At 28.8% G+C, this 19572-nt stretch overlaps 2 protein-coding genes across 2 annotated transcripts; one reads left to right on the forward strand and one right to left on the reverse strand.

Annotated features, from left to right (window-relative positions):
• Positions 1–15: 15 nt before the first annotated feature.
• Positions 16–16448, forward strand: Zip99c (Zinc transporter Zip99C). Its single transcript, XM_070308796.1, has 5 exons — positions 16–1016; positions 11427–11534; positions 12661–12905; positions 13027–13606; positions 13936–16448. The coding sequence occupies exons 1-5, from the start codon at positions 788–790 to the stop codon at positions 14103–14105; spliced, it is 1332 nt and encodes a 443-aa protein (XP_070164897.1). The 5' UTR covers positions 16–787; the 3' UTR covers positions 14106–16448.
• On the reverse strand, positions 16142–19572 carry Sil1 (Sil1 nucleotide exchange factor). Its single transcript, XM_070308794.1, has 4 exons — positions 19218–19572; positions 18347–18633; positions 17759–18024; positions 16142–17683 (listed from the first exon to the last, which is right to left on the reverse strand). Exons 1-4 carry the CDS (start codon positions 19330–19332, stop codon positions 16927–16929), a joined length of 1425 nt encoding a protein of 474 aa, XP_070164895.1. The 5' UTR covers positions 19333–19572; the 3' UTR covers positions 16142–16926.

The following is a 19572-nucleotide window of genomic DNA, read 5'->3' on the forward strand; positions in this document are numbered from 1 at the left end:
CGCAGCGCGCGTCAGTCGTCGAGTTGTCGCGGTACGGGGAGGACCGTGATAGAGTCTACACGCGGAAAAGCGAAGAACGAAAGAGCGTTAATCGCGAGTTAATCGAGCACGGAAATAGAGAGAGACGAGGCGGACGCACGCATCGTGCGTCCCCGAGATCGCTGTCATTACGCGTTACTCGCCACGGCGTCGACGGTGCCTTTGTGTCAATCCGACGCTATGAAATAACGACGGTCCGTAGCGAATCAACGAGAAGGCAGGCAGCGGCGGCCTCCTAATTCTAAGCGTCCGTACTCAGTCCTCAGTGTAGGCTAGTCGGTCGCTCGACGATCCATTGTCAGGATTTTTCCAAACATTTCATCGTCACGACTACTCATTATCATCGCGCAGACGAATCTACGACGTAGGGACGTATGTACATAAACATATACGACGAGGGCTGCTTCGCGCCGAAATCTCTCTCTATATCATAATCTGGACTATGAACGTCATCGTTAGCGATAACATCATCTTCTCGATACAGCACAGCGTGGTAAGTCCTTTTAAATAGTGGCTGCCCATTCGTCGCGGTGAGGTTAGCTCCGGAATAAGCAGCGATACGTTTCGATCATCGGCTTCGTAGCATTTCAAGGTTTCTTGTCCGCGCATAGTTTTCAAGGTCGAATCACGAGGAGTCTCGAAAGTCGAGACATTAACGTTGATCTCGCGTTCCCGTTCCCGTTCGCGTTGACACGAGGATCTTGACGAAACGAGAGAGAAAGAAGGAGAGGAATACGCATCAACAAACATGGCTGCTGCATCATACGCGTGCTTTCGCAACTGCATGGACGCGGGAAATTTTTCGTGTGACATTTCCGGAGGAATGGACGCATGGTCTTTATGGCACGAGATCGTCGGATATTTGTCCTACAATCCATGGATATTCTCACTATTGGGCAGCACCATGGTCGGCCTCACCGGCATCTTCCCCTTGTGGCTCATCCCCATTCAGGATGGCGTCGATCTTAAAACAGACGGTAAGTAGTGTTGGTCGCTTTTATATACGCACACTGTAATATTCGTTACGTCACGTATCTACAGGTGACACATGCGGTACATGAGAGACGTTGTTATCACATCTAATCTCTACTATATTATTTACTCTAATTTTCATAATTAAATTTCATCGATAATAAATTTTTTCTTATTATACAACTCGATTAAATCTATGTATTAACAAATTCATATGCTAAGCTAAAGAATTGAATATATCAGATTTAGTTTTCAGGGTATATGGGTGTAAAAATATTTTTCTTCTTTTTATTTCTTCAATGGTTTAAAATAACTATTTTTATCTACAATCGTTATTTAATTTCATTTGTTTCCTGCTTTTATCGTACATTGCGCAATTTCTATCTTCTGAAAATGATGAGATTCTAATTCTTAGATAAAGTATCATATTTTATTTTTGAAAACATTTTTTTTACATATCGTATAATGAATTAAATATTAATAAATGATAGATTGTTATTGGATAATAATTAAATTTTTATCAAAGATTGAAAGCAGAATATTGTTGATTATGTATAAATACAGTAAAACAAATAGTCATTACTAAATCTATGGCCTTGATTTTAAATAACCAATGTCTTCTTATCGGGACATACAACATCATTATTTTGAAGTAAAAATTCATCAAATTTTTTCTTGCAAAAACATACATTGCAATGTGTATCTAGCACGTACAAAGTATCACGCAAAATCCTACATACAGTATTACACAAAAGACTGTTGCGTTATATATTGTAATTATCATTTATTTACATTTGATTATGCGACGTAGGATGGCACATAAAGTATGACATCATTCCTTCTTCATTTTCCGAGTAAGAAATCGTGAGATCGTGGAAAACAACGGATGATGAAAAATTTTACATACAATAAATTCGACAAAGATTGACGTAATTTGATTTTTGTCCACATATAAATTGAATTACTATACAATAAATTATTGTACGATATCATTACATGACGATAATTGCAAAACTCAATTGGATTTATTCCAATAAGTTCCACTAATTGCACGTATTATTATGTTATGGTCCAATTATATAGCAGCAAGACAGAATCTTAAAGGTAAAGTTATGTGAGAATACCTACAAAAGCAGAGATTCTCAAACTTGTTTGCTCGTTGCTCCACCTTAATTTAATGCAAAATAGCGATAAGTGAATATGAATCATTTTTTTTTTTTAGTTAAACAGAAAATATTGCTCTCGTGTGTGTATCCGCTAATATATTTTCTCTAAACGTGAATTTGTGTAATTATAATTCGATTCTCGTTCTTTAATTCTATGTGTGATGGTTATGCTTTCTCTGGACGTTTTAATTTGTACCTTCAATTCCCGATTCGTAACTTCGCTTCAATCCTGTATATCGGAACGTATAATTAATCTTACAATTAATATACATGCGAGAAAATATATAAAGCTCACTGTTATCACGCAACAAGAAAGATCTTTATTATGCGGAACAATTATTATCTTCTCTGTTCGTTAATATCTGAATCAGTCATTCAATACTATATTCAATACTATTACTATTGTTGATATTAGATCATTTCTGATATAAAAGATATATATATATATATATATATATTACCGAGATAATCTCGAGACAAAACATACGTATAGCTTTACATTTAAAAACTTGCGATTGTAAAGACTGCGGTTTTCAATGCTATAGCTGGTCTATAACAGGATAGTCCGCTTAATTAGTGGAATTTATTGGAATAAACTCAATAAAAGCCACGAGAAAGAGAAAGCGAATTATTAGACTATAATTGATTTTTGCGCGTATTTGCTATTCGTTCGTATATTTCCATAATAAAGCGTAACGATATTTGGTTCGATTGCTTTAATAATATTTTTCATGGAAAATAATACAATGGAAGTTATAAATTTGTCGTTGAACTCGACTTCTATCTCTCTCTCTTGTTGCAACAATCAATTAATAAATATGAGTCATTGTACGATTTCTTTATGTTAATGTTTATTAAAGTTATTAAAATTAATTAAAATGATTATAATAATTAAAATGATTATTTGTTGAAGTTTTTTTCGCCGAGAACCGAGTTCTCGAACGAGCTTTAAATTATAATATATCTAAAAAATATATATTGCTCGTGTGTAAAACGTATAATATTTATTATGTTATTGTAAACGACATAAATAACGTATTCTCTGTCTTACATATGTTTTTTATATATTTATTATTTCATAAATAAACAGTATACAAAGTATATCATTATATGAGAGATTTATAGACGTACTCTGCATTTTAAAATACGCTGAAATGTTATATAATCACACATTTACCATACATTATTTATTTTATACTAGAAAGGTACAAGAAATATTCGAGAAATAAATAATTTAATTATAGAGATTTATATAAATTTATTGGATAATGTTAATTCATACAATTTTTATTCGATTACAAAATCTTACAAAAACTATTTAATTTCTTAGAATAAGAAGATTTAAGCTTAAACATAAAACTTAAACATGTTTTATTGGTTGTAATATACGCAGTTAAATATCACGCGACAGAAAGCATATATTATTATACATATATAGATATGTAGTTGCACATTTATCTGTTTAAAAACAGATCGCCACGTGTACATTTAACTACGCGCGAAATAATCGAAGAAATCTGTTGCCAACAAAACTAATGAGTATAGTTTTCTTTACTGAGAATTGTGAATTGCAGAAAGGTCTGATGAATATAACACATTAGCCAATTATATTTATTATTATGGTGAGAGAGAGAAAGAGAACGGAGATTTCGATTTTAATTTCTGCGAAATTGTGCGAAAAACTTTGGCAAAGAAGAAAGTAATTAAAAATCGACGGCAATATTTACATGACAAAGAACGGAGATTTCGATTTTAATTTCTGCGAAATTGTGCGAAGAACTTTGGCAAAGGAGAAAGTAATTTGAAATCGGCGGCAATATTCACATGACAAAGAACGGTATTCGAAGGTCACGGCAAACTCATTCTATGCAGTGGGCAGAATGTTGAATGGAATTTCTTGTCTAGTTGTAAAGCATATCTCAATCTAGACTCTCGACGAGAAAATCGTACTATTCCTCAATCCTTCATCACATTTACATCGTTTATACGTAGCACGTTACTTTTATAGAGTAACGTTTTCAACCCTGTACATATTTATATTGTATATGTAACCAACATCGCAAAAATTTCTGTATTGCTACGATATCATTGAATACTCGTCTATCGATATGTAAATCGATTGTAATACTGTATTCACAAAACGTATATTGCGATATTCGGCAAAATTCCATTCGTGTCTATAGCGCTTTGTGAATTTTGTGGTCGCGAACCTGTAATAGTTGGAATCGATAGTGTTACTGGTGACTTTAATTAACTTTCGTATGGAATTATGTCAATACCGTAAAGCGAAGCGTTTATTGGATTCATTCGTTTTTATCTACGACTATCCTTTATGCCCACATGCACAAAGATAAATGTACACAAATTTGTCACATTCCTTTCTCATAATCGTAACGATAGATCGCTGCCATTATCTATCGACGTGCAAGTTGATTGTAAGCATGCTATCGTAAAGTGACATTACTCAATTAATGACTAGAAGTCAAATAAGTGATTTTCATTGGCTAGATAAACATATATTTCTGTTATAGATAAAACTGCAGTTACAACTTGCAATTACTACAGACGAACATGGCATTTTGTCTATAATATTTCAGATATTGCATTACTCTTATTTTAGGAATAATGCAGTTATTTGTTGGAGCAGTATATATCTTTCTCTCACAATTTTTTTCTATTATTTCGTATTTTCCAAATCAACAATGCGGTAATTTCAAGTAAGATTAACGGTGAACGTTACTATATCGCCAAACTTTAATAGTATAAACTTTGTAGAAAGTTACGAGAATCTAATCGTTTCTCAATGTACAAAAACTCATATTACAACACTAACTTTTTCTATCATCGATTTAATCGCGTTTCAACAACAAAACTCATAAATGCGAAATATTTTATTGACTTGTTATATCGAACTTTACGTCCAGATTGTATGTGAATTCTTTGTTTTAAAACAATTTAGATAAATTTAATTTCAATCATATAATTCTGACGGACAAAAATTACGTAACAATTAATATCGAAAAATTTTTGATGAAAATTAAGATAGTAATTAAATTATACTTTTAATTTAATTGAAATTTAATTTTTATTTTAATATCAACAAAATTATTGTGGAATTAAAAAGCGAAATAAAAAGACATAATTAATAATTACTTTTTATTAAAATGTATACTGTTTAATAAAGCTCGATATTGATTTCATCAAAAAAAGATGTGTATGAAATTTACAAAAAATATGTGTATGAAATTTATCATAAATCTTATGAAACAACTTATATGTATATATCACTTTATATTATATATAAATATTATGCTTAGTGTTAGCAATTATATAAGCAATAACCTCAAAGCTATATTATTCTGTTAGTCAATTTAAATTATTATTATTATCAATAAATGGAAAAAAATCCATATTACGCTAAAATGGCGTATTCTACAAAATTGATATGAAATCAAAATAATTACTTTAATCAAGACACGCTTGAATTTTCTTCGTTTTTTATCTGACATATAACGATTTTTCATATGATATAATCTAATCCATAATTTAATAAAAAAATACATGTCAAGATGATTTATATATATGTACATATGTAGATTCATCTCTCGATACTGCATATCGAGAATTATCTTTTGTCTTGATATCGAAGATAATTGGTTTTGTGAAAAAAAAAATTGTTTTTTTATACAATATTTTCTTACATTTGTGTTCTCTTATATCAGCTTATTTTTGCCTACGATAATTATTTTCTATTAAATGAATGAGAATTTTTCAGAATTAATTATATCTTCTGTAGATCAAATGCACTGATTTGAATATTATTAGATCTTGCATGAATTTTATTCATTAACATTGAGTTATCCGTGTCGTCAATATCGTATATTACTCTATTTTCACTTTGATCACTCGATGCTGTAATAATTTTGATAATCTTTTTATTATTTTCAATCAAACCTAATTTATTGTCATATCTGACAACAGATCGATACCATTTATAAAAAAATACCGAAACTTATTATTAGTTATGATATAAATTTTTAAATTTAATTTTGAAATCAATTATTTCAGCAGTTTTTCTTAATATTTATTATAATTTATTTATATCAGAATAAAAAATATAATAAAAAGTAATTAAAAATATTTTTTATAAGATTATATTTTATTCTAAATGTTATTAAAATAGAAAAAAAACTTTCATTGGGAAAGTTAAATTTTCTAAACATTTAACTACGTCGTTTATCTAAAAATCGATAAGTTTGCAACAGTGCTTGCGTGACTATCAGAGCTGAATATTGGCGTTATTAAATCTTTAAAAACGTGCAACTATCGTTTAACTATATTTTATTTTTATTCTACCTTTTTTTTTTACAATAAATCTTTTTTTGCATACGCGCGTGCCGTTTAAAAAAGACTGCAACATAGATATAATTTGTAGAATGATTTGTTGTTCTAGACTTTGAAAAATACGTCAACATATTTCAATCATATAAATAGTCATACAATCGTCATATCTGTATTCTCATGAGATAACAAACATCGCTTCGGAGAATTCTTGGCAATATCCTTTGTAAAATTACTATATAAGATAGACAATATATATATATATATATATATATATATATATATATATAAATGGAAAAAATAATCAGGACCAATATCGGAAGAAAAAATTTTCAAATCATCTAAATATTAAATATTTAACTCCCTTGACTTCATTAATTATATATAATTTTTTTAACATTAATAATCATCTTGCTAATGAAAACTTTGTTTTATGCCAATGAAAATTTTATATGAAATTGATTTATAAAAATCTCAACGTTACATAATTGATTTTTAAGCTGCCAAAGCAAAATGAATTTTGAAATTAAATATCGAGATAATTAAACGTTGCATCTTATTCTCATTGGTATATACGTGAATAAAAAATTAAATTTATTATACATTGAAGAAAAATCAATGTCGATGTACATTTTTTTAGACACTCACAGTAAAGAGTAAGATTGCAACATTCCTCATCGCATAGTCGCGCTGTGATGCATTTTAACCTTCCGAAGACGACAAAGAAATCGTCGTTACGACTCGCTGTCACGATCTTTCGACGTGTTATCGCCTTCTGATAACATTGAAAACTGCGCACGCCTATTGTACAATCCCTCAGGATAATAATATATTTATCAGTCACATGTCGCGATGCATAAATGTTTGACTAATATATCCCTGCAATTGGGAAAAACCTGCATACAAGTGCATCGAACGTGCATGATCTGTTGATTAAAAAATAAGTTCACATAATCCGTGCTGTAGCAATTACGTAAGATCTAAATATTTTACGTAAACCTTGTAAAGGGGAAACAAAATTTGACTGATAATATTATTGTACACATATTATAAAATAAAGATGAAATCGTCTAAGATAATTCTTTAGGATTGGGAGAAGCCCTTATTTTATAAATTTTGATTGAAAACTTGATTTAAAATTTTCTATAATAGCGCCAAGTGTGTCTAATTTATCGTAAATTAATTTATGACTTATTTTAGAATCGAACAGGGAATAAACTCACTGATGTAAATAATCGGGAAATCAGATTCTCATTTCAGATGTTATATAATAATTTACTCTTTCAATTTAAGATCCAGTATATTTCGACAAATCATGATTCTGCTTTAAATTTAATTAAAAGATTTTAATAATTGTATCGTATTGTATCGACAAAATAAATTTCTTTTATTTAAATTTCTTTTACCTAAAAATTAATTTTCTTATGCCGCAGTTCTTAGTATCTCGAGGTACAAAACTTTAGTCAGTTATGTAATCTTTGCAATCCCTGGTCTAATTCGATTGTGCAATAAGAGTTATTATTCTGATAGCAGTGTATTTGCTGTGAATTTGCAATGCGTACCGTCATTATTATAATTGTAGAGATATGCTCATTTTTATCTTTCTTTTTGTTGCATCTCTTTGTTCTTATATTTCAGAAATATGTTCTCAGCCGTCCTCATTCTTTACATTTTTAATTTATAATTATAAAATTATGCAAGATTGGTGTTTTACATTTATTGATTTGTTTTACATTATAATTTAAATTATGTATTTAGCATATGTAACTTTTATATGAACAAATAAACAAAATAAATTTTATATATAATATGATAAGAGAACTTTGTGTTAAATAGAGGAATTAATTGCGAACAGACTTAGGAAAGATGATATAAATGCGTAGCCAGATTGTGCTATATGCATTTAATTGCTACGATATATGACGTGTTTGACGCAATAACTTTTCAAGTACGTATCGGTTCAATTATAGAAAACAGAAGTAAGCAAAATAAACTTTCTTATAAGGCAACAATTTAATGAAATTGAAATTTTAATTAGAAATATAATTTTGGAAATAATTAATAATTAATCTATTAAAATTTTATATTTATTACAAGTTTTAGTATTTGTATGATATGATAATTTTCTACATTCTCTAATTCTCTTAATCTTATATGAGATCGGAAGCTCTCTCTAATAGTTTTAATGGATAAATTATTGATAAAGCAATATTCAAAAAGACGTTTGGTATTAAATTAACAATGAAATATTATCCAACTTAAACAATATTTTAGTTGTTATTTAACTTTAATTAAACAAGACTAATATGTTAAAAGTTAAAATTTTTATATTCGCTCTTCATATTCATACTTTATGATTATTGCAATAATACTGATTCTGTAAAGTTATTCTTATGTGACATGAATCTAAAAAGATGTTCTACATAATACACATATTTGTCATTAATCGTATATAACAAAGTCTTAAAATATTTAATTTAAATATTTAATCTTTAAATATGGAGCATAAAAATATATTTTCTAATTTTGTACGCAACAATTATGTGTACAAGTTTAACAATGCGATACTCTTCCATGAGCGATTATTTATTGAAGAGAAAAGTTAAAGGTGCTTTTATCACATTTTTACATCGTCAGTTATCGCAGTTAAATTTCAAATAAAACATATCTCGGAGAACAGCTCCTAGAGTTTTCTCTTCAAGAGAAGACAAAGCTCATTGTCGATAATAAATCTTTAATTTTATACATCATAAAATTTAAAATCTTTTGCCTGCCTCTCGTATTAAAGTGGATGATTCTAAGAATAATAGAATTTCTAAATTTTTCACCGAACTGATATATATAATAGATGCTTTTTTCATACCTATTAGATTTTCATAGAAAAACATTTTTGGGCAACGATAATATTTTGTCGATATACATTATACTTAGAGAGAGAGAAAGAGAATACTTTATATTTTATATGAAAAAATCTTTCAATTTATACATATATCATATATTTTTATCATTATTAAAACAAATTAGATTTTTCACAAAAAATGTATTTTATACATATAATGTAATATTCTTAAAAATTGCTCATTGCTATACCTGAAAAACTGAATCTAGAATCTTGTTACCCAATTATTTTATCTGTCTGCATCGTCGACATGATGCATATTAATTTTTATTCCAGTTATGCTAACTAGACCAATCAAATTCTTTTTATTGAAACTGATGCAACCCATGCCTGATATGCTGTAACAATAATAATAATGCTATATTAGAAATAGATCATGATATCGAATAACTCATCGATCTGTCGACAGAAATTTGTAATTGGCTATATAGAAATGCTGATATCTCGAAAACCGGTTATATTCTTTTTGTTTTATTCTGATTCTATGCAGCCGTAAATTAACCCCGATCATAATAATTAATTCCCTAAAGGTAAGCTAGTCAAAATTAGCAACTGCGTTCTAATAATGAACAAAATTAATACGCAACGCAGTTTATGGGGAATTATATAATTAAAATATTATTGAATAAATAAATATGTGTATATATGTATCATTATGTTAATTTTTTTAATATAGTTAAATTGAGAGTATTTAAAAAAATTTTCAAGAGATTGAAAAAACATAAATATCCGCTTCTCTCATTGCAACTTATAGTAATTGAAAAAAACATATTAAATAAATTAAACTTAAATTAAACAAATAGCGATATTTTTTATTATTTGGGATTGCATTTGATGAATTTACCAGTCGAGAGAAGAGCGTCCATTGATCTAATATGCCAAAATGGGATCAAGGCCCGCCTGCACATTATTTATATTTCTTTTCCTCTCTTTTTCCCGTGAATCACGCGTTGACATCATAGCGGTTATCATCGGATGGCCTATTCTGCAAACTGCTACTGTCACAGCAAATATAAGCTGCAGTCTATTAGCGATTATTCAGTGCATTAAACATTATATTAAAAAAAAATTTATATTTCACATTATTTCCTAGCATTGGACTTTCTTATTTATTATCACGAAAAGTTAGATATGATACTCGATGTACCATGAACGATCTTTACAACAATTATTATCGATCAAACTCTGTGAACATTAATTATAATATTAATAATTCATTATATATTTTGTATTCGACTAATATGCTTTAATTAACAACAATGTACAATACGTAATTGATTGACTTTTCCTTTCAATATTGCAATAATTATTTAAATAATATATCTCGTAGAAAAAAAAAGTAATAAGTACATTTGACCCATAAATCAAGATTTATTATGCGTTTTAGTTGACAATGAAATTTATTTATAGATATATGAAAAAAATTTGTTGCAACTTTTTCACACATCATTTTTATGCGATTTAAAAAAATGAAATAAATGTGCGTGGATACAATGTCAGATACGAGTCAATTGTATTTATATAGTATCGGCGCAATTCCGTAATCTGCGCACAGAGAAGCATAACATCCATAGCTTATTTTATCGCATGAACTCGTTTCGAACTTATCGTCCTCTGCCATACGCAACGATAAACGCTTCATAGCCAGTAAACGATTCGTCGATTTATGGTTTCTATTATTGATTATATTGTACAAATATATCACACACGTTTTACGGTTCTTTTTGCTGTATATTTTTTTTCTTTGCTAATGCGATATACTCGCAATGATATCTGTTTAATAATGTTTCTTATATTTAACTCCAACGAAGTCGACGAAAAATTTATTACCGGACGTTCTTTCCAAATGTAAAAAAGTACATGCGAATAAATATTTCCTGCCTAAGCTGTTGAGATTTATTAATGCATACACATGTGAAAAATAATAAGTTACTACAATTCATAAACGTGCTATCTGAACACGCGCGCACGCAAAATGAATATGTACTAATTTAATTCTTTTGTTGCAGAAAACAGCACTTTAAAGATTCTTTTGAGCTTTGCCATGGGTGCATTATTGGGTGATGTTTTTCTACATCTTTTGCCGGAAGCATTCCAGAGTGAATTACAAACAAAAGGTAATTTTATTTAACCTTATATTCTATTACATGACTACTTAGATAAGTGGATTTTAATCTTATCTCTTATAAGAGAAATTTAATATATCATAAAAATCGTCTATTATAAGATAAGATTGAGGTTGTTATCGTAAAAATAAAAAAAGTTGTTATTACAACAACACAGATAAATATAATCACGATACGAAAAATTATAGAAGTTTCGATGCACTATGCAAGATAGACGAATTTTATTGAATATGATAATTGATAAAATTTCTATTTATTCTATTTATTATGCAATATTTAATTGCAATAACTAATAAATAGAGTATTTGTGCATTGCAAAATTATCTTCATCAGGAGGAAATGTTGGTGAAAGAAAAACCAAGTAATCTAAACCTAAACTATTTAATGAATCTTATTACTTTGACATTTCTCTCTCTCTCTCTCTCTCTCTCTCTCTCTCTCTCTCTCTCTCTCTTTAGCATTGCAAAATCTCACATATAACGATGCGAATATATAATGTATCCGATATTTCCCTATATTATTTTTATATTATGTACATACAATATATCACATGTGCTCTGAATGCATTTTGTAATCTCCACTAGTAGAATACGTCCCTGGTCTTCTCAGCTCGAGAGAGCTTTATGAACGATTTAAGCGGCTTCGAACTCTATTGTGCATCAGTTGCAGATTTGAATTGCCAGCTGCGACCATGTAAATTACATGTCTTTCCGACCGAATCACGTTAGGAATTCGAGATGATCGGTGGACTAGTAATGACCGTGTAAATTGATCGTTTTTGAATTGCAAACTTTTCAGCTTTGATTTTACATTCGTTGCATTTATCGGCGTTTTGAAAAAGATTAAGCATTATATAATTTAAATAATCTTATAAATATTAACGAATCAATAAAGAATACTTTAAAGAATATAACTTATGCGTATGCATATAAATGAACATAGATTTAATAAATAATATTGTGGATGAGATAAATTATAAATTGCAATTCTCTTAATTTATTCGCGAATAAATCTCATTCTATTCTCTTTTCTCTTTATTCTCAATCATCTTATTTCTTCAGAGATATTTATAAATATATTAACATTTTATTCATTACATGTTGACTTTTATTTATAGGTAAAAATAATCATTCATTTATGCGCCCGGGCTTGTCGGTGTTATCGGCTTTTTTATTCTTTGTGATCATCGAAAAATTCGTTACCACTATAAGCGAGGAAGCAGCAATCATTCCAGATCAGCAGACTGATGAAACTCCAATTAATGATACAAGTAAAGAAAAAGAGATGGATAATAATAATTGTATTACACTAAACACGGAGAAGAATGGTTTCGCAAAAGAATGCTTCAAAAATTCGACCCAGGTAAATTTTTTATATTATCTAAAACTAATGTAATATACGTTATATTATCTAAAATTAATGTCGTATATTATCTAAATTTAGTATATCTATAAAATAATCAAACATCTGTTACGCGCAACAGGTACAATCTTTCCTGGAGAAACAATATGGCAAGAATAGACAAACTCCAAACTGTATCAAAGATCTGCGAAAGAATGGTTTTAAAAACACTGACATTATGAAATCCGCATTGTCAAACGGATGTCCTAATGATGGCCCATTGGTTGATGAAGCGAAATGTTGCTTGAAGAAACTTGCGAAGAGCAACGGTTTCACATCGACAATCTCACGCGCTAATCCTCCACACATAATCCCATCAAATAATATGCGTTTGATAGCGTGGGCAAAAAAACTCACATCAAATTTATTCCGTAAATTGTTCAATCCTAAAGCCTTTCCTGGATACCTCAATCTTTTGATGAATTTTCTCGACAATTTCACTCACGGTTTATCTGTGGGTGGATCGTTCCTTATTTCCTTCCGCGTAGGTGTCCTCAGCACGTTCACTATTTTGGTGCACGAAATACCTCACGAGGTTGGCGATTTCGCTATTTTGTTGCGAAGCGGATTTAGCAGATGGGATGCTGCGCGGGCGCAGTTAATCACGGCTAGTGGTGGAATCGTTGGTGCTTTAGCTGCCGTCTCCTTTTCTGGTAGTTTAGGTAATTAATCACAAAAATTTACAACGTAATGTAACTCAGCTTTGAAAACTTGAGAACTAAAATTATAATTAATTATTATTTTTTTTTATTAGCTTAATTACAATTGTTTTGTCATTATTAGCATTAAAATGATATTTCTTTTCTAACTTGTTTTTATGTAAAGCATCAAACTTCTGAAATAATATTTTTATGTACAGTATATTATGTAAATAATATATTTATAAGTTGATATTTGATGTTTATGAGTTTCAAAAATTTTTTTATTTTTTATTTTTTTATAAAATAGTATTTAGGAAGTTATGTAACGTGTCTGATTCTGTTATTTTCAGAAGAAAGAACCAGTTGGATATTGCCATTAACTGCAGGAGGATTTATACATATTGGTTTGGTAACTATCTTGCCCGATCTATTAAAAGAAACAAATACAAAAGAGTCATTAAAGCAATTCGGTGCTTTACTTTTTGGGGTTATTATTATGGCCGCGCTGATGTTTGTTTAAGTGAAATATAGAGAAATCGAATAATTTTATTAGAGGATTAGTAAAAAGAATTTCTATTATGTTAGTACACTGAATGCAATTTTACCGTACCTATATGTTTCGGTATATATCATCAGTATAGTATTCCAAAGTTGCCATAAAATTACTTATTGCTCAACGGAGATGAAATATTCGAGGAAGGAAAACTAGCGGCGCTAAACGACTGACCAAACTCATGTATGATAGATACTCGACTTAGCCTAGTTTATAATATTTTGTATCAGAAATGTTTTCTCCAACACACTAAAATATTTATTATAAAATCTAAAATTATCGTTAGTTTTCCGCTCTTGTATAATCTTTAGAAATAATGAGATTATATTCATAGCTTGAATCTTTTGTTTTTCCGAAAACCTTAAATTTAAAGTAATAATGATCCAAGATGCGTTCTTGCAATAAATAACAGAGATATAAAGAGTATAATTTATATATTTTATTACAATTAGATTACTTCAACGTTATCATATTATTAATGACAAGATAATTCGAAAAATTGTTATAAACCTCACTGTTATAATTTATGTATTAATATATATGTTCTGTCATAAGCTAAAACAGTACCGATATCTTCCAGCCTGTCATGGATTATTTTTTCTGATAACAGGACACTGTAATACTAATATAAAAATTAAATCTAAAGCCAGTATTGACATATAATCATCACGATTTGAATAAATTTGAGAATTAATTATATAATATTTATACTATTTGCTTATATAAAAATATCGAGAATTGCAATGAAAACTTCCTCAATAAAAATCCTCAAAGGATATGTTATATACATGCATTTATAGCACAGATACGAACACATTAAGAGTATACTAGCGAATACGTGTATATATTCAGTTCCTAAAGTTAATTATAAGTAATACATAATTAGATCAGCTCTTTTTAAGAAATATTCACATGATAAAAAGAAGAAAAAAATATTTCATGTGTTGCACAGAATTGGGAAATTAAAATTGTGCACATTCTGAATTTATAATTAAACAAATTTGGATAAAACATGAAATAACATTTGCATATAAATTTTGTAAAAAATCCAGATTTAGATAGAGCATATTTGATAAAAGCATAGAAATAGATTACATTTTAATAGACCTTACAATATCAAATGAGTAAAGTAAATTGATTACACACATATATATACACACACAGATCAAATAAAATTAATTATGTTTCTTTCACCTGCACAACTTTACTATTATATAATGATATTAATTATTCGGTATAAAATATTCATAAAGTATATATCATATATTTTGATGCAACTATTTACAAATAAAACAGAAAAAATTTGAAATTTTTAATATGTATATTCTAACTTTTAATATATATTTTAATATATTTTATTTAATTTTTTAAATATATATTTTCTAGCGTATGTGTTTACCGATATTATTATGAAAAATTATATTATATTTTCTTTAAATATACTCACATGAAAGATATTAGTGTGTATCTTTCATAGAGCTTCACCTTGTTATATATTCAAATAATTCAGAAAAAAATCAGATAATACATAGATATTATATACTTATAAAAAATACAAACACATGCTTTGTTACACTTCTAATTTGTAAAAATGAGTGGGATATTGAAAAGAATTCGACTTGTACTTTTCTCTCGGTAGCCTCGTGTATCATGCACAATATCTATATTTTATGAGGCCCAAAATAAATGATCCTTGTACTTAACAATTAAAAGCAAGGTATTATACCATTTTGAATGCATGATACAGGTAGCTTTTTTCTGTATGTGTAAATAGATATTCCCCATTCAAGGAAGAAACTGGTTAAAAAAATTAACATCTTTTACAAAAATATTTTCTATGAATTATGATTATGTAAGTAAAGTATTAATCATATGTAATCTCTAATCTGCTATAATTTGTAAATAAAATGTACTATTCTGTGATGTTCACATGTTACTTCTTTCACATTAAATATATGCTATGGAAATTGTTTCGGACAATTAAATCAAATACGTTTTGTTGATACAAAATAATTTATTAAATAATTCTAAAACAGAAAATACATAACAGTTGTATATGTTTGCATAAACAATTGTACTTACTAGCTGACAGCAAACAATTGAAGTCTTACATATTATACATATACATATATTTCAGTCATTTTAAATGATATCTCTTAGTCGCTGGGAGAAATGTGAATTATATATATATGGAATATCGATTGAGCTCTGATTGATTAAATCAAGTTCCCGTCTCCTGTACTTAAAACATTCGAGCATTTAATTATTTAATAGGCCAATAAAAAGAAAACCCTCATATAACAACAAAAATGGACTATAACGATAAAAATCACTAACAATTATAACATATTCAAACAGTGAATAAAAATTTAACTGATATGTAATGACTAGTACTTTATACTTCAGATGCAAGAGACGAGAATCTGCACGTTCCACTGATCTCTCGTGCAAGTATGATAAGTTATTTAGAATATGGACAATATGTTATTTAGAATAATAAAATATTTTTTTTATTATTATAAATGGATTTCTTCTTAAGATCTATAAAAATTATATTTAATTGTTTATCCGTAGATATATTTTTCTTCGAAACTATTATAATGATGATCAATCTTCTTTTTTTCCATTTTTTTTACTTCAGTTTAAACAAATATGTATTAAGAAAGCCCTATGCTATTACAAATGATTACTGTTGTGCACAGATAATTGCACTCTTCCATCTGTCCCTACAAGGATTGAATTCGATTTATAGTCTTTAATTCTTTCAATTAAATGTTGATCAAAATATTCATAATTCATCATGAGTTGCTTCAAAAATAGTAACTTTTAATCTTTCAATCAGTAATATTAAACTTTGCAAAACGTCAGTTTCATCCACAGTTAGTTTAAGATTATCCAAATTTTGATAAAAGTATAAGAGATTATCTATAACAGGTAGGAGCAAAAGCTTAATGTTCTTAAATTCAGTTTTACAAACAGGAGATATCGTGATCATGCTGTCTGAAACTACTTCGAGAAAATCATTATTTTCTATGCTGAATTGGCTAGTTAGCTTCTCATTGAAGCACTTTATCATTAAGTTGCTTAGCAGCTTGCAGTAATCGTGTCTCAATAATCTTTGTTCAAAATCTGTAATAGCATATTCCCTTGTTTTTTGCTGACGCTGTTCAATATCATAGATCTCTTGTAGATTTTGTCTTTCAATTATTAGATCATTAATTAGTTTTATTACTTTCATTTGTATCTGTAATTGATCATCGTATAGAATCTTCCCAAATAATTGCAAACCACCATGATCAATCCAAGCTTTCTGAGCAACAGGGAACTGGCGTATTAAGGCACTTAGAGCATAGAGACATCTGGATTTTACTTCAATTTTACTATTCGTAGATAAAACGTGCAATACTTTTTGAATAAAATCATTTTCTAATGCCTTAGCTTGCACTTTTGGATTTGACTGCGCAGCTGCTCCCAAAAGGCGTAATGCTTCCAATTTTATTTCATTATTGGTTCCATTGAGACATGGCGATATGATCTTAGTTAGCCTGAAATAAAAAAGAACAGAAATGTTAATAATTTCTTTTGTAAAAAAAATATCTATCTTGGTTTATTATGCTTACCCATCCATATCTGAAAATATTTTAGCATTGTCAATTTGATGAAGAAGATATTCTAAATTGTTCAAAAGATCCAAAACTTCTTCAATCTCTATGCTGGTTAATGTTCCTGTAGTGACACTATTTTTATAGGATTGGAATTTCTGGAAAAATCTCTTTAATAATTCAGAATCACTTGTAACATTGAGTTTGAGAGCATTAAGTTCCTCTTTCAAAGTTTCGTAAAAACGTTTAAAATGTTTCTCACTTTTTGGCCTAGTTTCTCCATCCTAAAATAAAAAAATTAAAAAATTACAGTAGAAGTTATTAAATTTTTATAAAATTTATTAATTTAAAACTATAATAATAAAAGCTAACTATATAATTGATAAGATGATATATTAAATAATGATGTAATATATTAAAGAAATATTGAATATATAAACCAAATTATAAAGTTATATAATAGAAAAATTATCATATAAAGAATGATATAAAAATTATATATTAATATAAAAGAAAAATGTGATTTATTATATTCTTTGTAAAGAAAAAGAAATAATTATAAATTTAATTATTAAATATTTAATATTAATAATAAAAAATAGTTACATTCATATTGGATACATTTTCTTCTTCCTGTTTAAGTTTTTTCAATCTTGCTTTCAATTCATCAATAGGAAATTTTAAAATTTCAGAATCTTTCTTCATTTTCACAGGATCCACTTCTTCATTTTCCAGCATTGACTTATCAGGATGTAATGTCAGTGATTTGGAATTTGATCGGTTCATATTTTCATCATCTTCTTTTACTTCCTCTGTATCGTCCATTAATTTAGCCTCTGTCACTCCAGTTGCAAAATTATGTCTCACATGAAGTCCTTTGGGGATAGGAGTTCCTATATGTACAATAAATATATAAATCTTTATTATACTTGATTAAAAAATCACTTTTATTAATCAGTATTTACATTTATGATACTTAATTAATTGAAAAGTTCAAATTCTATACCCTCATAATTCATATTAAATTGCAATTATGTGATAAAATTACTTTTATTCATGAAGATATAAACCGTTTAAATTTTTGGCAATATCAAGTTCCATGAAAATGATAAAAAAGCAATTATTTTAATACAATTCGAGACGATTTAAATATTTCAAGGCTGCTTATAATTGCACAATGTAATCAAATTTAAGTGTACATCACTGAAAACACTTGATCTGCAATCATTGAGTTCGCACTACTTTTTATTTAATATACTCCACAAAAACCTAGTAATTTCCAAAAAAATTCTACATCTTATACAACATGCTTCATTCTTTAGAAACTGTACTGGAAGTGGCATTTTTACGGAAAAAGAATACCGCGAAAAGATCACGCGACGGATTTGACTGACGTGGTGTTGGAAAAAAGAGACGGATTCGGTTGACGTAAAGTAGTCCCACATTGCATGGTCGTATGTGACCCGACGAAACTTACCCTTCTTCACCGTTTGCCACTCGTGCGTCGCTACGAAGGCGCTGTCATTTTTTTCAGCACCACCGAAAATCGCGAATGACAGATAAATCAGTAGGATGTACGTGTCGGCACGCATTCTTCTAACAAGCTCGTAGCCGTGGCGTAGTACGTGTAGGATTTTTCTCGAAAGTCTACGCGGGCGAATCTTTACGGAAGCGCGCGTGTCCCGCGGCCGTCTATCATCGGCTGTCAAATAAAATGCAATGTCAAATTTTCAGAATTCTATTCTGCGACATTTATCACGGGACTCGAACGTTATTCACGTGTTGCATCCGTTATTTATTGCGTCAATGTGGACCAATGTGCCGACAGTAGT

Source organism: Polyergus mexicanus, unplaced genomic scaffold (assembly GCF_030449975.1).
Source record: "Polyergus mexicanus isolate NDT 795.1 unplaced genomic scaffold, iyPolMexi1.0 SCAF_16, whole genome shotgun sequence".
NCBI classification, from domain to species: domain Eukaryota; kingdom Metazoa; phylum Arthropoda; class Insecta; order Hymenoptera; family Formicidae; genus Polyergus; species Polyergus mexicanus.

Coding starts and splice junctions, on each gene's coding strand:
- Sil1 (XM_070308794.1), bottom strand. CDS start 19,332: ATGCGTGCCGACACGTACATCCTACTGATTTATCTGTCATTCGCGATT. Junction 18,025..18,346: donor AAAATGTATCCAATATGAAT/GTAACTATTTTT, acceptor TTTTTATTTTAG/GATGGAGAAACTAGGCCAAA. Junction 17,684..17,758: donor ATATTTTCAGATATGGATGG/GTAAGCATAATA, acceptor TTTTTATTTCAG/GCTAACTAAGATCATATCGC.
- Zip99c (XM_070308796.1), top strand. CDS start 788: ATGGCTGCTGCATCATACGCGTGCTTTCGCAACTGCATGGACGCGGGA. Junction 1,017..11,426: donor CGTCGATCTTAAAACAGACG/GTAAGTAGTGTT, acceptor CTTTTGTTGCAG/AAAACAGCACTTTAAAGATT. Junction 11,535..12,660: donor GAGTGAATTACAAACAAAAG/GTAATTTTATTT, acceptor TTTTATTTATAG/GTAAAAATAATCATTCATTT.